General features: G+C 31.1%; 1 protein-coding gene across 2 annotated transcripts in view; it reads right to left on the bottom strand.

The window, feature by feature from the left end:
* LOC129914162 (T-complex protein 1 subunit alpha) overlaps positions 1-22,043 on the bottom strand; it is a 41,372-nt gene that overhangs the window by 3,587 nt on the left and 15,742 nt on the right. Inside the window, exons 1-3 of one of the 2 annotated variants that reach the window (XM_055993269.1) lie at positions 1,939-2,136; positions 1,471-1,624; positions 1,096-1,417 (exon numbers count right to left, since the gene is read on the bottom strand). In XM_055993269.1, the coding sequence (XP_055849244.1) occupies positions 1,096-1,417; positions 1,471-1,624; positions 1,939-2,008 (546 nt within the window). In that variant the 5' untranslated portion in view covers positions 2,009-2,136. Of the gene's footprint in view, positions 1-1,095; positions 1,418-1,470; positions 1,625-1,938; positions 2,137-22,043 lie in introns of those variants that run through there. The other variant, XM_055993270.1, reaches the window with a different exon arrangement.

Here is a 22,043-nt window from a genome sequence, read left to right as displayed (position 1 = left end):
CCATCAACAGTATTTTTCTATACCGTTACTGCTAAGCAACCACTCCCACGTGTGATTAATGAACGATGTTCGAAAATTAAGTGGGATACTTTTTTTTCAAAGGGCACATATCTATCGATGGTAGATAAAGGTAATGCTTGGTTGAAGGCAAGAGCAAAACAATCCATCCTTAAACAAAATGGGGAAGCTTAAAGTGCATTTAACATAATGTCTCAGTATTAGACCAATAGAGTAAATAACAGTGCGCCAAAGACATTTCTTCTAGTATTTACAGGGGGGAACAACCAGTTCTAAGCTGTCCAAACTTTGACGGAGCCTCCTGTTGATATTAAAATTAAACTATAACTGTATTCAAAATCAAATTACACATTTTTTGGTTAAAAACTTCTCTTCCAAGAAAAAAGTTACAGAATTAAATCATTTGGAATTGATCAAACTATAAGTAATCAGTTAAATAAATAAAAACACCGTTCTTAGCGTTCTTCTAATTTTTAGTACCAGTGTGTGTACCTGTACATATATTGAAAGAAATATTAGTTGCGTTCCTTTGGGAATATTTATCTACTGCTTAGTACGTAAAGCTGCTCTGAACTACTTTTTCAATAAAGCAAAAGTAGTTTTAAGTACTAAGCAGTAGATAAGTGTTCCCAAAGGAACGCAGCTATTGAGAAAAATAATGTAATGTAACGTCAAACGATTTTCAATAAATTTTATTTACAAATTCACCTTAGTATTGAATTTCGAAGATATCTGAGGTGTTCAGAATAATAGTAATACAAGATAGTTGTTTTAAGGCCTTATGAATTAAGTGTTTGCACATTTTTCAGTAGAAATAAATTCAGGTACCTAAAACATTTTTTTTCCTTAATTTCCTTAAGTTTCATAAAAAGAGCTTTTCAAAGTTGCATAATGGTAAATTTTAAATTTAATGGGCTTATTCCATTATTATTCTGAACGCTTTATTTTTATCTAAACTATTTCTTCAAAAAATAAAAAAAAAGAAACAAGATTACTTTTTTAAGGATTGGATGAGTCACGTGATTTGTTACAAGGAAAATAGACCTAAAAATTAAAAATCATCAAACAAATTCTTACCTTAACAGCTTGACAAGCATCTACAACCATAGCAGAGAAAATATCAGCATCGGCTCCAATGATCTTGGAACTCATTGATGTCTTTGCAATGTTAATAAGACAATCTCGTCCAAGTTCATCGACAGGTGCAGTTAAATGCTCGGAAATATATTTGCAGGCTTCCTTGCATGCTAACCTGTATCCCGAGATTATTGAAGTTGGATGAATTTTCTGTTTAACTAATTCATCAGCGTTCTTCAAGAGTTCAGCAGCCAATATTACCACAGATGTGGTACCATCACCAACTTCTTCATCTTGTAATTGAGCCAGCTCAACAAGAACCCTAAGTTAAATGTTAAATTACCCTTTTCATGGTCAAAGATAATAAAAACTCACTTTGCTGCTGGGTGTTCAACTTCCAAAAGCTTTAGAATGGTTGCTCCATCATTTGTGACTGTGACATCACCGATGTCATCTACGAGCATTTTGTCCAAACCAACTGGACCCAAAGAACTCTTTACGATGTTGGCAATTGAACTTGCAGCCATAACTGTGAAATATTAACAATTTTATTAATAAAACACGAGTTTTTACAAACAGATGTGAGTTTATTGAGGCGACACAAAGGCGTAATGTATTTCAGCCCCATGGCGAGCGGACATAACCTCAAAAATTCAAACTCAAACAAATGCTCCTTTGAGGCTTCTTTGAATGATTTTATGCATTTATTGCAACAAATTACTGACAAATTTTATATTATTTTGGAAAAAATTGTCCTTTTATTAGAAATGCGCATATTTTCAATGAAAATTTGATTCTTTTCTTTCGGCAAGCATTTTGAAGTGGTTTTAATTTCGGTCTTACCATTTTGAGTACGAACTGAAGCACCGGAGTGTCTTGTTCCGGCAATGGATAAAGGAGCGGCCATAGACATTTTTATTGTTTTTTTTTTAGATAAATTAGTTAATTAAAACAGAAGTTTTTTTTCAATCAAAAATTCAATAAACGCACGGGATCGGCCTGACTAATAACTTTCCGTCAAAATCTAGAAATAGAAAGAAATGTGTATGTTTTTGCTTTTGAATGTTGGCTGCTGATGGGAAAGAAATATTTTTTTATCTGTAGTTTGGTAGCAGTGGTTTGGGAAGTGTACGGAAAAAGATAGTGGTTTGTGAATGTGATAAGTGGAGTTGAGGCTGTTGCTGTGAAATCATAGATGGCTTAAGAAATATATTGGCTAAGGGTGAGATTACACTTTTTGGAAACGAAAAAAAAAATTTTAAATGCAACTGCACTGCTGTACAAGCTAGAGGTACGGTGTACGAAAAGTTTTCATTGGCCAAAATGGTGGAAAAGTACTAAGTGAAAATTTTCAAAGTTTGTTTTTGATATTTCTTCCAACAACTATAAAACCTTCGAAGTTATTTGGTTTTAAAAAACAATGGCAAATATTTGCAACCTGCTTTAAACTAACTTTAAAATGAGAATTGCCTTTAAAAGAGTGACTCTTTGATAGCTTTAAATCATTAAGGTCCAACTACACTTAGGAGCAAAAAAACGGAATCAAATAAATTCTTATATTAAAAACAAAAATTCCAATGGTAAAATATTTTTTCTTTAAAGTTTCATGGTCTCATTTTAAAGCTTGAATTTCTTACTTTGAATTGTTGGGGAAAATATAAAAATGCATACGATAGTATTAGCGCTATCTTCCAATAAATTGCACTTAATTTTTTTTTTAAAGTTAATTTTCCAGATACTGTCTGTTTCAAATTGCAGTCTGTTTTTCCTTACGATAGTATTAGCGTTATCTGTCAATAAATTGCACTTCATTTTTTTAATGTTAAATTTTCCAGAGGAGGTACACTCTGTTTCAATTTCAGTCTTTTTTCCTAACATGATTCATTTATGTTGATTGGATCTTTATAAAGTGAACAGATTTTTAAGTTCATTTACTTAAAGATTTTATTTCAAGCTTTTCAATGGTACCATTAACATTCATGTGTGTCAACTACATCCTGATCAATTACCGTTTTTACAAAACCCAGTTTGATTCCATTTTTTTGCTCCTAAGTGTATAATAGTTAAAATAGAGCGTACAGTGTAGTATCAAAATAAACGAAAACAAGCAAATCATATTACGCATTTTTAGTTTCAAAATCAATTTTTGCTGTTATTTCCAAAAATAAATGGCACTAGGAAATTTTTAAATTTCAAAAATTTTTACTTATGGACATTTCCCACTTTTTCCAATAAGTGACCATTTTAGTTATACATACTAGGCCCAACTAACATTTCAGCTTCGGTTAAGGTATTACAAAAGCTACATTTCAGCTTCTTTTAAACTTTAGTAAGGTTGTTATGCATGGAAAGAGGGGAACGTTATATAAATTTGACCCTCTATGAGAATCTTGAACGAAGCTTTACCGAAGTTCTACCGAAGCTTTGAGATTTGACAGATAGCTTCAGAAGAGCTGAATAGCTCTTTAATACATGTCTTATCGAAATAAAAAAAAAACTACAAAAACAAAAAAGAATTCTTTTTTAACTGGTTTTAAATCATGAATTTTATCTTTTGATCCGATATTTTGTATAACATTCCATTAGTTTTTAGTATGTATATCTATTAATAATAATTTTAAAAGTATATAATTTTTTTACCACACCCAGGAATCGAACGTCGTATCTTCTTGGTGGCAGTCCACCACTCTACCCACTCGGCCATCCTCGTATATTAATTAATGAAATCAAAAACTTAATCAGTTCAAATAGCAGAAATGTCAAAAAAAATGTCCGAGCTAAATTATTCAATGTCAAAACCAAAAAGTGTCCCAGCTAGATTATTCAATATCAAAACCAAAAATCAAATACAAACTTGGTAATTTGTGTAAAGCTTCTATAAATTCACTAAGCAAGTTTATCCGAAAAACAAGCTTTCTTCTTTTAAGTTACTTTAACAGTATTTAAACAACTTATTAGAAGTTCTTAAACAAGTCCGAACTTCTATAAGCGATTAAATTCTGAAGCAAGCTTAATACAAGCTGTATAAAAAGTAGAACCTGCGGAATTTCAATTTACAGAATGCTGTTGTACTAGTTGGGGGGCGTTCGTTATTTAAGGGTTTTGCGAGAATCAAGTTCCTAGTGGGAAAACTATGTCAAAATAATGAAAAAAAATCTTCTAATTTTTGCAGATTCTTATTTTTACGCTAAATGGCGCCCCATGTGAATTAGATTTGTTCTCATTTTTAATACATAGGTTTATGTTTACTTATGAGGTAAATTTTTTAGATAAACCTAGTTTAAAAGGAAAGAAGTTTGATAAGGTTCTTGTCTGTACATAATTTTCAAAAAGATATAAACCATGTTTTTCTAGGACCAAGGGTTTAGTCAGGAAATGCATGTTCTTTGGGTTTTATTAAAACAAACATTATTAAAAAGCATGCAAAAATAAAAATAGAAGTAAGCATATGACTAAAAATGACAATTATACAAACCAAAGTTATGCGCAACAAAGTTATGGGCGTCAAAGATATGAAAAACCAAAGCAATGAAAAAGCAAAGCTATGCATAAAAATGGCGGGTGGGATCGGGTCAAAATTCTGGATTAAAATTCTGTTTTTCAAAATTCTCCTTTTTTCTATTCTGTCTTTCAAAAATCTGGTTTTCAAAATTCTGCCAGCATATTTTTTGAACAAAAAATTCTGCTAATTGTTTTTTTTTTTTATAGCATACATATATGCGCTTACATCTCATTAATCCATTATAGTAATTCAACTTTACTACTTTCCTTACTGTTTATTGTGTAAATTTCTAATTATTTTTCGAAATTATTTAACTTTAAAAATCTTTTCTTAATATTTTTTAATGTATTGATTTATCAAACAAACAATGCGATTTATCAATCAAACAATGAACATAAAGAAAACTGACAAAGTGAGTTAGTAATCAAATAAGCGGCAAGGAGATAATTTTACAAAATTCTGCAAAAAATTAAAAAATGGTTTGGAAAATGTATAAAAGCACGCTCTTTAAAAATTTTCCAAACCATTTTTTAATTTTTCTGCAGAATTTAGAAAAAAGAAATTTGACCCCGACAGAATTTTGACCTCAACCCATGATGGACACGTGGTCAAACTATAAATGATTAAAACAAAAATGGGAACGGTTTTTCCGCTGTGAACTAATAAGTAGTGAAATGGGGGGCTATTTTCTCCTTAACAGTTTTAAACCACTGCTATTTTCGTTTTATTCATTTAGTTTTGACTTATGAGATATGATAATCTCTTGTTTATTTGTTCATAATTCCATATATTTCCTCTTAATTGTTGCCAACCCAAAACCACGTGTCACCCATTTTAATAGCTTTGGTATGGATAGCTCTGGTTTTACATAACTTCAGTTTTTCGTACCTCTCTATTCCGCAAAACTCTGTTTTGCATTATTTTGCGCTCAATAGTTAAATATTTTTTCTTTTTTTCAGTGTACATGACTTCATAATTTCCCACCGAAAATTGCTCTGCGAAAATAATTTCCATAATCGCAGAGATCTTCATTTCAATTCTGCTGCTATATTGGGTCCGTCATCACACAAAAGCTTATTCCATGAAGCACCCAGGTACCTACTTGCTGGGCTGGCTTTATGGCCTCTTTTTTTCTCAGCAAGTTGAATGATTTTATTGACTATACTGTTATTCAATTTCAATTGATTTTAAGGTGCGTCTTGGCCACTTGAATTTCCGTCAATGAATTATGATAGGGTTCTCCGAGCTAGATGGGTAAGAACGAGAAGAATCGAATGCCGGTAAGGCGAAGGCCCAGGAACACACCTAATTAATTGTGGCTTCAATATCCAATAAGCAAATCGATATCAATTTCTGATTAAACCAAAATTTGTCTCATTGATTATAATTTCTCAGCAAAATAAATTAGCTTTCACCAAAAAATTAATTATGATTTAAAAGAAATAACAATCAAATAAACAATAGTGCTATATGGTTAATTTTTGCATTTGAAAATCCGCAAAAATAAGTAAGTGCGTATCAGCTTCCAGAAGATTCATTTTATTATTTACGATTATTTATTGTTCTCTGCTAAACCTTTCTCTCTTATACTGAATTCTAAGGTTTCTATAGATCCAAGCACCTGTTAAAAACTTTGGTCCTTTCACAACAACAACAAACAACAACAAAAAAAATTATGAAAACTATATTTTGCCACACAACAACTTAAAAAAAAAAATAATCGGAAGTTAAATAAGAAGCCGGGTCTTCCGGTTCTACAGCATGAGCCACACAATAACAAGAACATAACCGGCAATGTGACGCACGCACGTATACTCCACCACCGAAATTTCACATTTTTTTGTGTTGTTGCTCCTGAAATAAATATTTTTTTTTGTGAACCATAGCGCACACTTAACCAGAAATGCGGGTGGCCTGTCTCTGTCCATATAGTGTCCTGGTCCTGTCCTGCTTGGTCACTCTTCAGCGAAGTGTTAATTAATTTGCGCAAGGTGTTTACTTTATTGGTTCTCTATATATGCCACTTGTGACATAATTTTGATCGTAGGTGGTTTTATGGTCGTCGCGTCGCATGTCAATGTCAATAAATTAATACGCAAAAAATAACTTTAAATCTTTCTGGTGGGTCTAATCTCTGGCAAATTGGTTGAGATTGTTGGCAGTTGGATGTTTTTTTTTTTTTTTTGCTGTCGTTAAGAAGCGAAGAAGCGTGTTGGAGTAGCAAAGAAGGAAAAGAAGAATTTTATTGGTTTCATTAAAATGATGCGATGAAATGTTGTCAAAAAAATTAAACTGTAACAGGTGGCAGATTTTATCTTTTTTTACCATTACGCTCAGTTACCTCATATTCATTTATTAGTTATTAAATTATTTTTTTTTTTTAAACATTATTGGTTTGAAGTTCGTATTTTGTTAGTTTTGATTAATAAATTTGTAATATCTAAATCCATACCTGCATACAAAAATTTAGGTAAAAGCTCGTATAGTTGATTTATTAGTTTTTTTTCAGGCTTTGCAGTCATTTAAAGTTGCCTAGATATTTTTCAAGCTACAAAAAAATGAATTACACGATAAATAGTTTTCATATTAAATGCAACAATAGCAATGAATCTAAAAATAAGTCTTGGAAATTTTCGTCTTGAAGTCTATAAAATAATTTTCATAAAAAAATGGATATTGAGAACTTCCTTGAATGGCCTTGAATCTTAATTTCAGTCCTTATGAATATTGAAGACTAAATTCAGTCATACTAGAAGCCGTTTCAAGAGTGCCTGAAAATATAATTTGTAATAGACTAATGAAATTAAAACTAAAACAAAAGAGCTGAGCAGCAAACTTGATTTAATAGACAGGAAATAATTGAGGTAAAATTCCGTACTTGCAAACATTTTTTATATACATACATATGTATAATGTTGAAGCGTTAAAAAATTGAAGCCAGCGATGTTTCTAATTTCTTTTTCTTACTATTATCGTCAAAAATATTGTATATTTTGGACACTGAAAAAGGGGACACAGAAGACTGAAGATCTACAACCTATAAGGTTTCTCTAAATCATTATACTTTATTCGCCAACATAAGCTGATTGATTGCGTGCTAAAGACAGTTTTAACAAAATTCATCGAAAAACCTAAAAGTAAATCCATAGCTAGGATATAAAAATTGCCAAGCTAGGAAGTGAAGGTATCTTTGAAAGTACCGTCGAAAAGCATAGCCACGACATCATTTCCGATTATGAAATCAGGCTAATCGACCTCGTATTATTATATACTCGGCTACGAATATCCACACCATCGCCAACACAAGGAAATACTGTAAGGAAGTTATACGTCGGACATCTAAAATCGCAGCAAGAGATTTGTCATGTCCTGTTTCCGGTCGTGTCTCGAATAACTCCTTTAGAAGTTCTATGCTTTAACAGGAATGTGGTTACATCAGTAAAATGAACAAGTGAACATATCGCAGTGGAGTCGCAAGCGATGTTGAGTATTTTCAATCTATATAATGGCGATGAGGAAACCAGACCCACCCAAAGGCAGATCGCACCATTTAACGTTAAAAATAAAGGCCAAAAATTCCATGTCTTCGACCTGGGCGGACTGAACAAAGTGATAGAAAGTGAAAATGCTGGTTTCTCTTTTTCAGGGTCGTCGAAAAAAGACCTCACCGACTTTTTGATGTCAAAAAATTTTTAGACAAGGCGAAACGCATTATTATGCGACTTCTTTAATAACGTTTTTGTAAGAATAATACAGAGCTCTAACGTCAACACTAGAGGCAAAATAAATATATGGTGAAATAGATCAAAGGCACGGTAGTGCCCAGTTCTCTAGCAACTTTGGCACTACAGCCTTATTTACAGGAAAAAACTCAGGCCATTTTCGACCCCCTCCAACTTCTATACCAAATATGTCAGAAATTTCAAACTCGCTCCATTTGTTGAACCAGTCGAAAACAATCTCCTTACGAAATTCCAACTACCTAGGATGAGTAGTTCCTGAGATATAGGGCTTCGAAAATCTCAAAAACCGTAACTGACTGGCTGACTGATTCACTCACTGACAGATCATCAAAATAATGGAGAATTTCCCGTTATCATAGAAACTTGTAATTTGGCACAGTGATGGGGGTTGAGGTGCATACAAAGGAAAAAATTGAAAATTTGAGATTTTCAATTCAGGGGGCGTGGTAACCGCCCATTTTCGCTTAATTGTCATCAAATATTTTGGAGCACTTCTAACTATCGTAGAAGTGGCTTGGCAATTTTTCAAATAGCTTGAAAAATCGGTAATTTAAATAAAAATTGCCAAGAGAACAATCAACTTTTTATTTATACAAATTTAAAGCCAAGCTTTAGAACTTGATACACTTTTACATTTCAGTACTTCTTGTGCCGGCATAACTTCAACATAGGAGAACTTCGCTCTTTTTTTAACAGTAATGTTTTTGTTGTGATATGGATTACTCGGATGAACAAAGCTTGATGTCAGAGGCACTTTTGTGAGCACTGAAACAGAGTACATAGAGGCAGTTAAAATGTGTCTAAAGGTCAATGAAGGCAAAATCAAGCCCGCATATATCACGTTGTCTCCAAAAAATAAAACCCAAAACCGACGTACACTGAGGGAAAAAATAAATTGAAGTTGAAACGTCTTTGTTTCAAAGTTGAACTACTTTGATTTATGTGACTTTAAGATACGAAAACATCAAAAATTAACCTTATTTCCACCTTGATTTTAAAATGTTCATCTTCAACACAAAATCATTCCGAATAATAGTTAAATCAATGTGGTTTTCATTGATTTTACCTTGTTTTATGGTGGTTTTTCCCTCAGTGTACGTATTGTACAAAACTTCGGTGGTGGTGAACGACTTTGTCTACATAGATTCCCCTAAAAACACACAAAAAAAAACACCCAATCTGTGCTGAATTGATTTGAGAAGACAATTGATCAGCAAATATCTCTCTCTCGAGATACCGAAGTGTATCCTTACTGTGAAATGAAAACTCTTTAGATTTTTTGTAGACAATAATTTTGTGCACTATTTATTTGCCAATTATACATCAACGATATAGCTTTCGGTAACAATAATTGGAGTCCAGTAAATGAGGACGAACATCTGTAATAGTTAGGTACCTAAAAGAACTTTTTCACAAAAGCATGCTCTTGATATTTGTTAATATAAATGAATATATGTATTGATGAAAGAAAAAATGAATTATTTGCGTAATTTCTTATTAACAAATTCTTTTTTTTTTTAGGATCTAAATCGAAACATTTAAGTTCGCATTGCTTGTTGGCCTTCAGTCACCGCACATAGGAGTATTGTCATCAAAACCTGGCCATAATTTATTTTTCGTGGTTTTTGTTATTATTTCTGTTTATAATGAGTATTCCTACAAGAAAATACAACACCCATAAACCTAGTTTTTGTTATTTTTATTTTTCTACCAAAAACTAAAAAAATGAGTAATGGCCTGTACTCCGCCTGTCGACATTATTTTTCTCAAATTTTTTTCCTCATCCCCAATACGCAATTCTCAGTTTCTCTCTTCCCCAACCTTAATTAAGATCACCCAAAATAAAATACACTAATAACATCTGTAAATTTAATTTAAAAATTAAAAACGTTGCATAAAGTAAGGAGTATTTTCTATCAGAAAGTGAAAAACTAATTGATCCTCAATTCTCTAAAGAGCACCTAAGAGCACCCAATTTTTGTTGCATTGTGTTAAAGAATATATAAACTAACTCATAAGTTTCAATTCATCGAAGAATAACGGGGTATACTAAAACAAAATCATTAAAGTTCAAATAATAACTTACCAAAAATATCAAGCTTTTAGATACTAGTTCTAAGCCCGAATTAAAATAGAATAAAATGCACGACTGGGTCGCATGCACTTGCTCTTAGAGTTCAAGTTGCTTAAATGTTTGAGACTTTTTATATAGAAATTTGAAAAATGTAGGTACTTACTATATGGATACCTACAGAAAAAAAAAAATAAAAAAAAAAAAAAATTCGTTTTAAAAAATAATAATATTAAATCTGAAATCAAATTGCCCCCAAAACAAGTATGCAGTTTTGATTGATATATTAACATGCATTTTTAGAAAAAAAATTTCCAAAATCGTTAGAACCTTTTTTAAAAAAAAACTAATTTTTTATAAATAATTTTTTGGAAAAAAAGTTCTAAAATAAAATGGGTATGTTATTTTGTAGAAATCACTAATCAACATCTAAAAACAAAATTTCAAAAAAGTTCAAAAATTTTTCAAAATTTTTTTAAAAATCCAAAAATTAGTACAGGAAAGATAGACTTTTTCGTGGAACGAAATACACGACGGCTGAATTTTTTAAATCTGAAAAAGGGGTATTAGAAAAGCTTAAGTCCTGGTTTTCGGGACGCCACCCCCCTGGCGAAATCCGCCATTTTGGAAAACGCGAATCACTCTATATCTCCAAAACTATGGGTCCTATAGAAATGGTTGTCGGACCAAAGTTCTTGGAAATTTAATTATCTTTTTCTTTGTAGTACATTATTTTTCTCAGCAGGCAATAGTTTTGAGGTTATGTTGTTTTAATTTTTTTTTTTTTTCGGTTTTCTTAAGATTATAACAATCCCAGTACTAGTTACATAATTTTTTAAACAGTAAAAGTTATAGACCATCAAATTTCCAATAATTTGGTATATTTTCAAAAGTCATGCGATGTATGAGTCGAAAGTTATTGAATTGAAAACTATAGTCTAAGTACAGGAAAGTTAGTAAAGAAATCAGGCATTTTGTGGAACGAATTAAAGGGAGGCTGATTTTTTTCAAACCTGAAAGAAGGGTATTAGAAAAGCTTAAGTCCTGGTTTTCGGGACACCAACCCCCTGGCAAAATCCGCCATTTTTTAAAACGCGAATTGGTCTATATCTCCCAAACTATTGGCTTGATCGAATAAGTTACTGAACGAAAATTGTAGGTAATATAAATATCTTTTCTTGTGCATGCACTGTTTTTCAACGAGGACAACACTTTTTAGGTTATGTTGTTTTATTTTTTTATTTTTTCTGTTTTTTTAATTTTTCTCAGTCTCTATGATAGAAACATAATTTTGTAGCATCATTAAAGTTGTAGAACATCAAATTTACATTAATTTGGGATACTTTTGAAGATTATATGACTTTTCAAACCAAAGATACGGAACTTAAAGAGCAATCCCTCTCAATATTTTCAAAAAATATACTAATATGTTTTTGCATAAGGTATGAAAAAAAGGCTAAATCGGGTACCTAATGTAAAAACAAGAAATAATATGATATGAGGGGGAGTTATTAAGGTGGGTAATGGTAAAACTTACAATATTGAGGTACACATATTTTGTTTTTAGTCAAACATCATACTTTTATGATGCTAAAAAAATTATGTTTCTATCTGTTTCTATCTTCTACTGAGAAAAATTAAAGAAAAAAAAACAGAAAAAAATAAAAAATTAAACAACATAACCTAAAAAGTGATATCCTCGCTGAAAAACAGTGCATGCACAAGAAAAGATATTTCTATTACCTACAATTTTGGTTCAGTAACTTATTCGGTCAAGCCAATAATGTAGTAGATATAGACCAATTATCGTTTTTCAAAATGGCGGATTTCACCAGGTGGTTGGCGACCCGAAAACCAGGACTTTCGTTTTTTTACTATCCTTCTTTCAGATTTGAAAAAATCAGCCGTCCTGTACATCGTTCCACAAAATGCCTGTTTTTTTTTACTAATTTTCCTGCACTAATATTGTAGTTTTCAGATCAATGACTTTCGATTTATACATCGCATGACTTTCAAAAATATACCAAATTATTAGAAATTTGATGGTCTATAACTTTAACTGTTTAAAAAATTATGTAACTGATACCGGGATTGTTATAATCTTAAGAAAACCGAAAAAAAATAAATTAAAACAACATAACCTCAAAACTATTGCCCGCTGAGAAAAATAATGTACTACAAAGAAAAAGATAATTAAATTTCCAAGAACTTTGGTCTGACAACCATTTCTATAGGACTCATAGTTTTGGAGATATAGAGTGATTCGCGTTTTTCAAAATGGCGGATTTCGCCAGGGGGGTGGCGTCCCGAAAACCAGGACTTAAGCTTTTCTAATACCCCTTTTTCAGATTTGAAAAATTCAGCCGTCCTGTATTTCGTTCCACAAAATGCCTGTTTTTTTACTAACTTTCCTGTACTAAATTATTTTTTTTGAAATTTTGTTTTTGTCTTATATTTAAATTATGTAAATGCTTCTTCACAGCAGTTTCGGAGATAATCGAATTTGAACAAAATGGTTCTATGGCAGGTACCGTTAATAATGATTTAAAAAAAATTTTTTTTCATTAGAACATAGACCTTGTTTTAAAATTAACACTTGAATTTTTAAAACAAAATCGTTGGAGCCGTTTTTGAGCAATTTCAACTTTACTAAAATCGATATATGACAGGTACCGTTATTTTTGGTCCTCCATTTAATTTTTTTTAGATTTCTATCACAACACTTCGATATCGCAAATAGAATAACACTTACCAAAATACTTCGCATTCAAATAAAAATGAACAGTTAACTTTGAACTCATTTTTTAACAAGACACGATCGAAAAACAAAAAAATGAGTGCAGCATATTGACATATTGTTTATTTTGCACCCACTTTGCCAAACTTTTTGGTGTCAATTTTGATTTTCAGAAAATCGCCTTATGACCAGGTTTTCACTGCAAATACTCCTATGTGCGCCGTTTGCGTATAGCTATTTTATAAATTAAAGAACATCATGAATTGATCTCAGAACAAGGACGCCAACATTCAATTACCTATACAAATGTTATACATAAGATGTAGGATGTAGGTTAGGGTGGGTCAAAAAAATCGAAAATTTTTTTTTGATTTGGTACTCCGAAAAATCGATTGCTAGACCCCTCTAGAATATATACACCAAATATGAGCTCTTTATATTAATGGGAAGGTCCTCCGCTTTGCAATTTTCCATTTTTACATCAAGCTTCTACTAAAAAAAAATAATTTTTTTATTAATTGACTTTTTAGCAAATTTCTTTTCATATTCTTGTAGGAAATTGAACGCTCTACAAAAAAGGCCTTATACACTTTTTTCGTTTATCTAACAATTGAATAGATATTTGAGGTCCAAAAATCGAGAAAATCTTTAAAAATTCATTTTTTGTTCTTAATTTTGTAACAAATTGAAAAATTATATTGATCAAACGCGCAAGATATATTCTTGTTGGAAATTGATTGCTCCACAAAAAAGGCTTTATTAACTTTTTTCATTAATCTAACTATTCTAAAGATATTCGAGGTCAAAATTAAAAAAAAATATAAAAACATTTTATATTTTTAAAAAATTTCTAATTCACTGAAACTTCATTATTTTCAAATAAGCAAGATATATTCTTGTAGGGGCTTAAACGTTCTACAAAAAATTGCTTGGAATGAAATTGATTGCTTTAACCGTTTAGAAGATATTCGTATCAAAACCAATGCTCACTGATTTCAATAGTTTTCTTATGACCCGTATGCATTGCGATTTGGATACGAATATCTTCTAAACGGTTAAAGCAATCAATTTCATTCCAAGCAATTTTTTGTAGAACGTTTAAGCCCCTACAAGAATATATCTTGCTAATTTGCAAATAATGAAGTTTCAGTGAATTAGAAATTTTTTAAAAATATAAAATGTTTTTATATTTTTTTTTAATTTTGACCTCGAATATCTTTAGAATGGTTAGATTAATGAAAAAAGTTAATAAAGCCTTTTTTGTGGAGCAATCAATTTCCAACAAGAATATGTCTTGCGCGTTTGATCAATATAATTTTTCAATTTGTTACAAAATTAAGAACAAAAAACGAATTTTTAAAGCTTTTCTCGATTTTTGGACCTCAAATATCTATTCAACGGTTAGATAAACGAAAAAAGTGTATAAGGCCTTTTTTGTAGAGCGTTCAATTTCCTACAAGAATCTGAAAAGAAATTTGCTAAAAAGTCAATTAATAAAAAAAATATTTTTTTTTAGTAGAAGCTTGATGTAAAAATGGAAAATTGCAAAGCGGAGGACCTTCCCATTAATATAAAGAGCTCATATTTGGTGTGTATATTCTAGAGGGGTCTAGCAATCGATTTTTCGGAGTACCAATTCAAAAAAAAGAATTTCGATTTTTTTGACCCACCCTAATGTAGGTACTATAATTGTCATTCCATTCTCACCTAAACCTAAAACCCTTTATTTATTGATCTGCCGAAAAGCGAAAACTATAGAACAACATTATATTTATGAACTGTGAAAACTAAAAACAATACTATTTGCGGTTTTCCCTTTCATCTCCTACTCATCGATTCTAATTCCGGATGTGAGCCAAATTATCCTTCCTTTATTTTTTCTTTCCTTTAGCGGAACCAAATTCTTTCTCTAGTGTGTGTTTATAGGTATACAAATTTAATGTAGGGCAAAAGGAGGTGTGAAAATTATATGGCGCCAGCGTCATATTGAGGTTTGACTAATGAGATTACAAATGTTTGCTAAAAAATTGTCTTCGGTTCATTTCTAATCACTGTTATTAGAATTTCAGCACTTCAATTTCTATCCCGTGGGAAGATTATTTTCTCTTTTATTTTACCAGTTATTCATCAGAATAAATGTTGGATGGTTTATTGTGTGCGTGTATCCACGAAGCATTAGCTTTTCTTTAAGTTCTTTCTGCGTTGATTCAGGTAGAAACGATTGGTTCTTAAATTTTGTCTGCCGCCGGCGTAAAATAATCTGTTATACAAGCCAAAATATTGTAAACTTTGCAGATTTATTCCAGGAGGTCCATAACGTCGAATTAACTTTTGATAATCGGAGTGGTGCACCTCGGCACACAACCACAATATGAGGACGTTAGGAGAATCTCCTTGAAAGAGCAATGAAAAAAAAAAAATCATCATGACATAAAGTAGATTCAAATGGTTCTATACTATAAAGAGCTCCTTGTACGGATTGGATACTCGTAGAAGGGTTACACAAAAAAGAAATCGATATTTTTTTTGGCTTGAGAATGTTTTCGGTGAATCAATGTCGCATATACAGCCGACTACGAGTAGTCCTGTCTGGGTTGCAACCGATTTACCACCAAAAGTCTTTCTTTCACATCAGAGAAGGACTAATTTTTGTTCCCATGTCGATGTCGCCATATAAAAGATGATGGACCGTATAGTTAGTTGTACCTTTACGGTGGTCCATTTAACTCCCTGAAAAACCTTCACCATGACACACTAATATGTTGAACTTCTTAAATTACCTACTGGTCATTCACTTTGTTTGGGTTGGTGTACCTCTCTCTCTAATGTACACATATCAAGGCCCATCGTGACAAAAGGAAAGCATTTTTGGTGTACAAAATAATGAACGGTTATAAAAGATGCGTTTCATTTTACTGTTTTATATAAATTTTTTAAACCTAATTCTTCTTTGTGATAAAATTTTTCACTGCAAATGTTTATGGATGAGATTTTTATGAATCTTTTTCGATTTGGGACAGTTTTTTTTTTCGATTTTCGATTTTTTGGGCAATCGGACACTATAGTTTGCAGTCGGCCGTACGTGTGTTGTGACTTAAATTTGGCGAGATAATTTTTAATTGAGAGTTAATTGGTGTCGTGTCGTATTTCAATTTATATGACAGGTCGTCTGTGGGAAATTTTCACGAAAATAACGGCGAAAGACGATGTTTTTTTTTTTGTTCTTTTCTTTATGATAGTTTGTAATTTGGTAAGTCCAGCCTGGATATAGTAGGTTTGGTAGTCAACGAGTCTCTATACATATTTAAAATTGTCTTTAGACCTCTGTCTAGGTGCGCCACGTTTTCTTAGAATCACGTTGGCTTATTGAAAGTCTTGCTAAAACGAAGCTAAAAAAAAAATAGGTGTGTTGAAATTGTTTTATATTTTCTATCTCTGTAAAATAATTTTAACGTGACTTGTTACAATGCTGTGGCTAAGACTTCTCATAAAAATTGTTTTATTGTAAAGTTTAGAAGGTAAAGGCCTTAGAATGACTTTCATGGTGACGACAACATGAAAGTCATTCTAGAGATCATATGTGAAAAATTTGGAAAGTCTTCACAATGTAAAATCTCTTGCAAGGAACAAATTCTCCCAGAACAAGAACTTACTAAAATGGAACACTGAAATTTTCGTACTTAATCTAAAGTTTATTAGGTGGTGTGTTGATAATTTCTTTCTTAATGTACTGGAATTCAGAAGACAGAAAAATAAATTAGACTCAAGAAGAATAAATATATCCGCACCCCGTCTGCACCATTTTAAAAATTTCAAAATTTCTTAACCGCCGGACCAGGTCCGCACCATTTCATTTTGTATGAACAAATTCGCCACACCACGTCCGCACCATGTAGTACAGGTAAAATAGTACATAAAATCAAGAAATAAAAAAAAAAAAATTGTTACACTCATGAAACTTGGCAAAAAGTTTACTTTTGGGTGTTTTTTTTCGAAGAGATAGTAAATTTTTGTAATTGGTCCCCATGAAATTTTTATAGACACTTTAGATTCTTGTTTCTTATCTTAAAAGTAACATAATTCCTGAATTTCAATAGGATACCACTAGTACTACTCTAGTGTCTAGTTTTGCACACTTTTCCAAATATACCCATATTTTCTCTAAATTTAAAAAAAACACCCTTTCATATGAAAAAAATTTATAGATTTCTTTTATTCGTAATCCCCATTAGATAGAGAACATATTTATTGAATTTCGAGAGGGTACCTTTTATACCATTGATTTTATTGGACATATCGCGGGTTTTCCCTTTTTTCCCAAAAAAAACACCCTTTAACCTAAAATATTTGTATAAACTTTTTGGGTTCTTGGCTTCTGTTATAAATGAAACATTTTTACCAATTTTCATTGGTGTAACAATTTTTCCCCATTTTTTGTGGTACTAATTCCGAATTTCATCACTTCTTGAAAAAAAATACCCTTTACCTCAAGATAATTTTGTACTTTTTATAGATTCTTAATTCTTATACCAACCAAAACTTTTTCACCAAGTTTTGAAAATTAATAAAATTTAAGTTAGCTGTTATGATACCTTTCTCACACACAACTTAACCTTTCAAAAAAAACACCCTTTCACCAAAAATAATTCTAAGAACTTTATATGAATCCTTTGTACCTGCTTTATATAAAACCTTAATCCCGAATTTCATCAGTGTAGCATGTTTTTCACATGGATTTTGGTTATATTTTACCTGTTGAAGTAAAAAAACAAGCAACCTTGTTTTTAATCGGCAATAACTTTTTTTAGAGCAATCGTATTGACTTTATTTTTATGTCATTAGATTCAACATCAAAAAATACCTTGAAAACATGTGTCATATGATGATATTCGACTAACAATTTTTTCAGTATATTTTTGACCTTGACCCCCTCCCTCTTGACCGCGAAAAAAACACCCTTCCACCCAACATTTTTTTTTATAGACTTTTTTTGTCCTTGGTTCTTATCCCAAAAGCAAACTTTTTGCCAAGTTTCATGAGTGTAACAATTTTTTTTAATTTCTTGATTTATTCTAAAATCTTCTGAAGAGTTCTCTTTATTTTAATTTCTAATTTCTTAAACAAACTCAAAAAAACCTAAATGGTGTTTTTTTACATTAGATACAAGAAGGAGCTTCCTGTTTATATATTCCACTCTAAAGAAATTTCTTTATTTGAACTAACATAGAAGACAAAAGAGAAAGTAAAAGTGCACAATAATTATCTTCTCAACACGATCGCCTATCACAAATCCCAAAAAAAAAAAAAATCTATAAAACATCTACACACACGAGTATCCTGCTGTGGGAAAAATGACATAGGAACCCAATGTTCATCGATGAAGATGAAATAACATCTCATCCATTGTTCTTTTTCTTGTAACCAATTTATTTCTGTCTGCATACTTTCTATAAGATTGTCAACAAGTTTCAAAATAGTTTCACAGTAGCCAGCTAGCAAAAATATAGGTACACGAAAATTTTGAAGTTGATAAATTCACTTGTTCCTTCCAAGAAGGAACCAAATATCAAAAAACCCCCTTTGACAGAGGAGTAATTGATATCTTTTTGATTTAGGAATTTTAGAATTAAGTATCTATATACACCCAAGAAAAAATAAATTGTGTGTGAAGGTAAGTAAATATTTTCATAAATTCAAAGGAAACAGAAAATATGAATTTCGTCGTCTAGGATACTGTGATAATCCTTTAAGTGAAGAAAAGTTATACTCTCACTGGTTTTTAAGGAGGAATTAAATTATGTGACATTTTTGTTTGACATAAGTTTCTTTGACAGTTCTAGTAAATTTCTTCAAGGATATTGGAAGGAGTAATCTTTGTTGTTAGAATAAATTCACTTCAGACTATATGAATGAAACAATTTTCTTCCATTAGCCAACAAAACAAACACAAATAGTACCTTTTCATTCAATTCTCTCGCACATAAAGACAGGGGTCAAAAGATCCTGGCCGAATTACATGAATCAACAGGTATAGAGCGCCCACTTAAGCCAAACTGCAGTGCAATTCCAACTTGTAAATTATAGGTTTCAACATGAATTTTTTTGTGGCGGTATGCATACTGTCAGTCACCAATCCAAAACCATATCGTCTTCGTTTCATTTTGTTCGGGCATCTGAAAAGGAAGTCGAAGATTATTTAAATGATCAGATCAACGCAGTTCGTCCACCGATTTGTAAGACAACACTTTGTGCATTTTAAGATTTACTTGAGAGCTTTGGACGTCAGTGTGGGCTAAAAAGAAATAATCATTCACCATTCACCAATTCGTATCAAATTACTTTGGAGGAAGAGCAAACGAAATTGGCCGAATTGTGTAGTTGCGCGCACACTTCCAACAGTTTACTTTGCAGTTTGCACGGATCGATGTGCATTGCCTTGTGATGGCAATTTGTGCATCAACTTATTATCTTGAATAAGTGCAATACCATTTTAATTTGGCGAACACAGGAGGTCGATCTGGCTGGTAAAAATGATCAAGGTAAATGATTCTTTACAGAATTTGAAGTTATACAAAACAAAAATTTGATTGTTTTGGAGAAGTGCATTTACTCGTAAATTAAAATCTGTGAATCTTTATTTTGAATATGAAGATACAGTTTAAATAAGAGAACCATACAAGATCTGTACTCAATAGACTTACTTTTGAAGAGAAACAATATAAGTATGTATGACATCATAAATCTTTGATTAATTGATTAATTGGTTGAGAGCAAAAGGGAACAATTTTCAAAATACAATAAAATTCCTAAATTTTTCAGTTCTCAGTGAATTAAGCTCTAAAAGATAAGTTTTTGATAAAACGATTTATTACGACCTTACCAACAAACTACAAACTTTTCCAACTATAAAACGTTTAACAGCTTACAGAATGAATATTAAATATCAAATTACAAACAAAAAAATTTATGCATAAAAGTTTAAGCAGTCAAACTAGTTTAGAAAATTATACTTTTTTGCCGAGGCTAAACAACTTATAAATTAACATTAAAAAACTAAACAAAACACTACCACAAAAACTTAGAGCAATTATCACAATTTAAAAGTCTGTGATAATAAATTGCGAGACTTATACATATGGCTTGAAAGAATATCAAAACTTGCTACGACGCACAATGGCCCATTTAGACAAAAGTGCTTGCAATATTCATTTTTCGGGTGGGTCGATAATGAAAAACTTTTAGATCACTGGATTCATTCATTTATGGGTGTGCCTTATAGAGCAAGTCAAAGTTAATAATTTTTTACTATGAAAAAAAAAAACTGTTTTTTTATTTTTTTTCTTAGCTTTGAGTGTTGAAACCAGGAAGAGGGCTCCTAAAACGTTTTGATTTTTATTTTTTTTCAATAGCTGTGTAAATATTTAAACCAAAAATTAAAAAAAAAAATTAAAAAATTTATTTTTTAATTGTTTAATTTAATGTTTTTTGAAACACTGTTTTTTGCACACTTTTTCGAATTCAAATTGCATAGAAAAAAAAAAGATTCCTACGTAATCAAACCAAGCTCATCTGCGTCATTTTGCATCCAACTGAGCTAGAGCGATTTGATTTGAAAAGGTCAGTCATTTTTTCGACATTTTTTTTTTAATGTGTGAAAATAAAATCTTGGAAAATTAGAGTTCTTTGTTTTGTAAGTGGTGGATTTCAATAACATGATTTTTTATGAATATATTGGGACCAAGGAGATGGAAAAGAGAAGAAAACAAGCGATCCAAACGCGTTTTCGAGAAGAGCTTGGACTTGATGTGGATAAACCAAAGAAAGGCTATGGAAATACTAATAATGGAAACACTTCAAGGAGAACAAACAGATGCAACCGCTCGAATAACTGGAGTCAATGGAGAAGTTATTATGATGCTGAAAATAATACCTACTGAATGTTTTGAATTGCAGGGAAGTAGTGAATGCAGTTAAATTTGGAGAGTATACTAAGAAAACAGCAGAGCTTCTAAAAAAAAGTATCCTAAAAAACTACTCACGCCTACTCTTCACAAAATAATGGTCCATAGTCAAAATATCATCGAATATCAATCACTTCCACTTGGAGAACTGTCAGAAGAAGCCCAGGAGTGCAAAGTTAAAGACCACAAGAAGTACAAATATCGAAATACGTGCAAAGTTTCAAGGATTCGGCAGAATGAAGACCTATTTAACATGCTTGCAACCTCATCGGATACACACTGAAAAAAGTATTATTCTTAAAAACTATGAATCTCGTTCATAAACCAAAATTCATACATTTTTAAGAAAAATTCATTAAATTTAACCACAAATTCTTAAAAAAAATGTTTAGTTTTAAGAAAGATTCATAAAATTTAAGAATCAGTTTTCATAAAAATTTTCCTAGGTATGGAAAAAATTTTTATGAATTTTTTTTAAGAACAAATACGAAGGTTTATGAATAAATTCATAAACTTCTAGCTCCAATTTGAAGGATATTTTGCTGAATCTTAGAATCTGGACATACTTTTACGAATGAAATTCACTATTATTTTCCATTCAGTTGTATTTTGAGTTAAAATAATTTTTAAAATTGACTTTTTTCCCTTCTAAAATTAAAAAAATCTATGTTTAAAATTACATTTGTAAGGAGTTCATAAATTTTGTGTGTTTTAAGTATTTTTTCTTAAAATGAATGTATTTTTTCTTAAAATGAATGTATTTTTTCATTAATTGAAAAATAACGAACATTTTACCGTTATCCTGCATTCGGTATTAAGAACTTATTCTTAAAATCTAAGAATCTGTTCATACTTTTTAAGTTCGAAATTCATATTTTTCCAAAATTTAAGAATTAATTCATTAAATTCTATGAAAGTATACATATAATTTATG

Source organism: Episyrphus balteatus, chromosome 3 (assembly GCF_945859705.1).
Source record: "Episyrphus balteatus chromosome 3, idEpiBalt1.1, whole genome shotgun sequence".
Taxonomy (NCBI): Eukaryota; Metazoa; Arthropoda; class Insecta; order Diptera; family Syrphidae; genus Episyrphus; species Episyrphus balteatus.
Note: the sequence above shows the minus strand (reverse complement) of the source record. Positions and strands in the feature narration are given on the sequence as shown.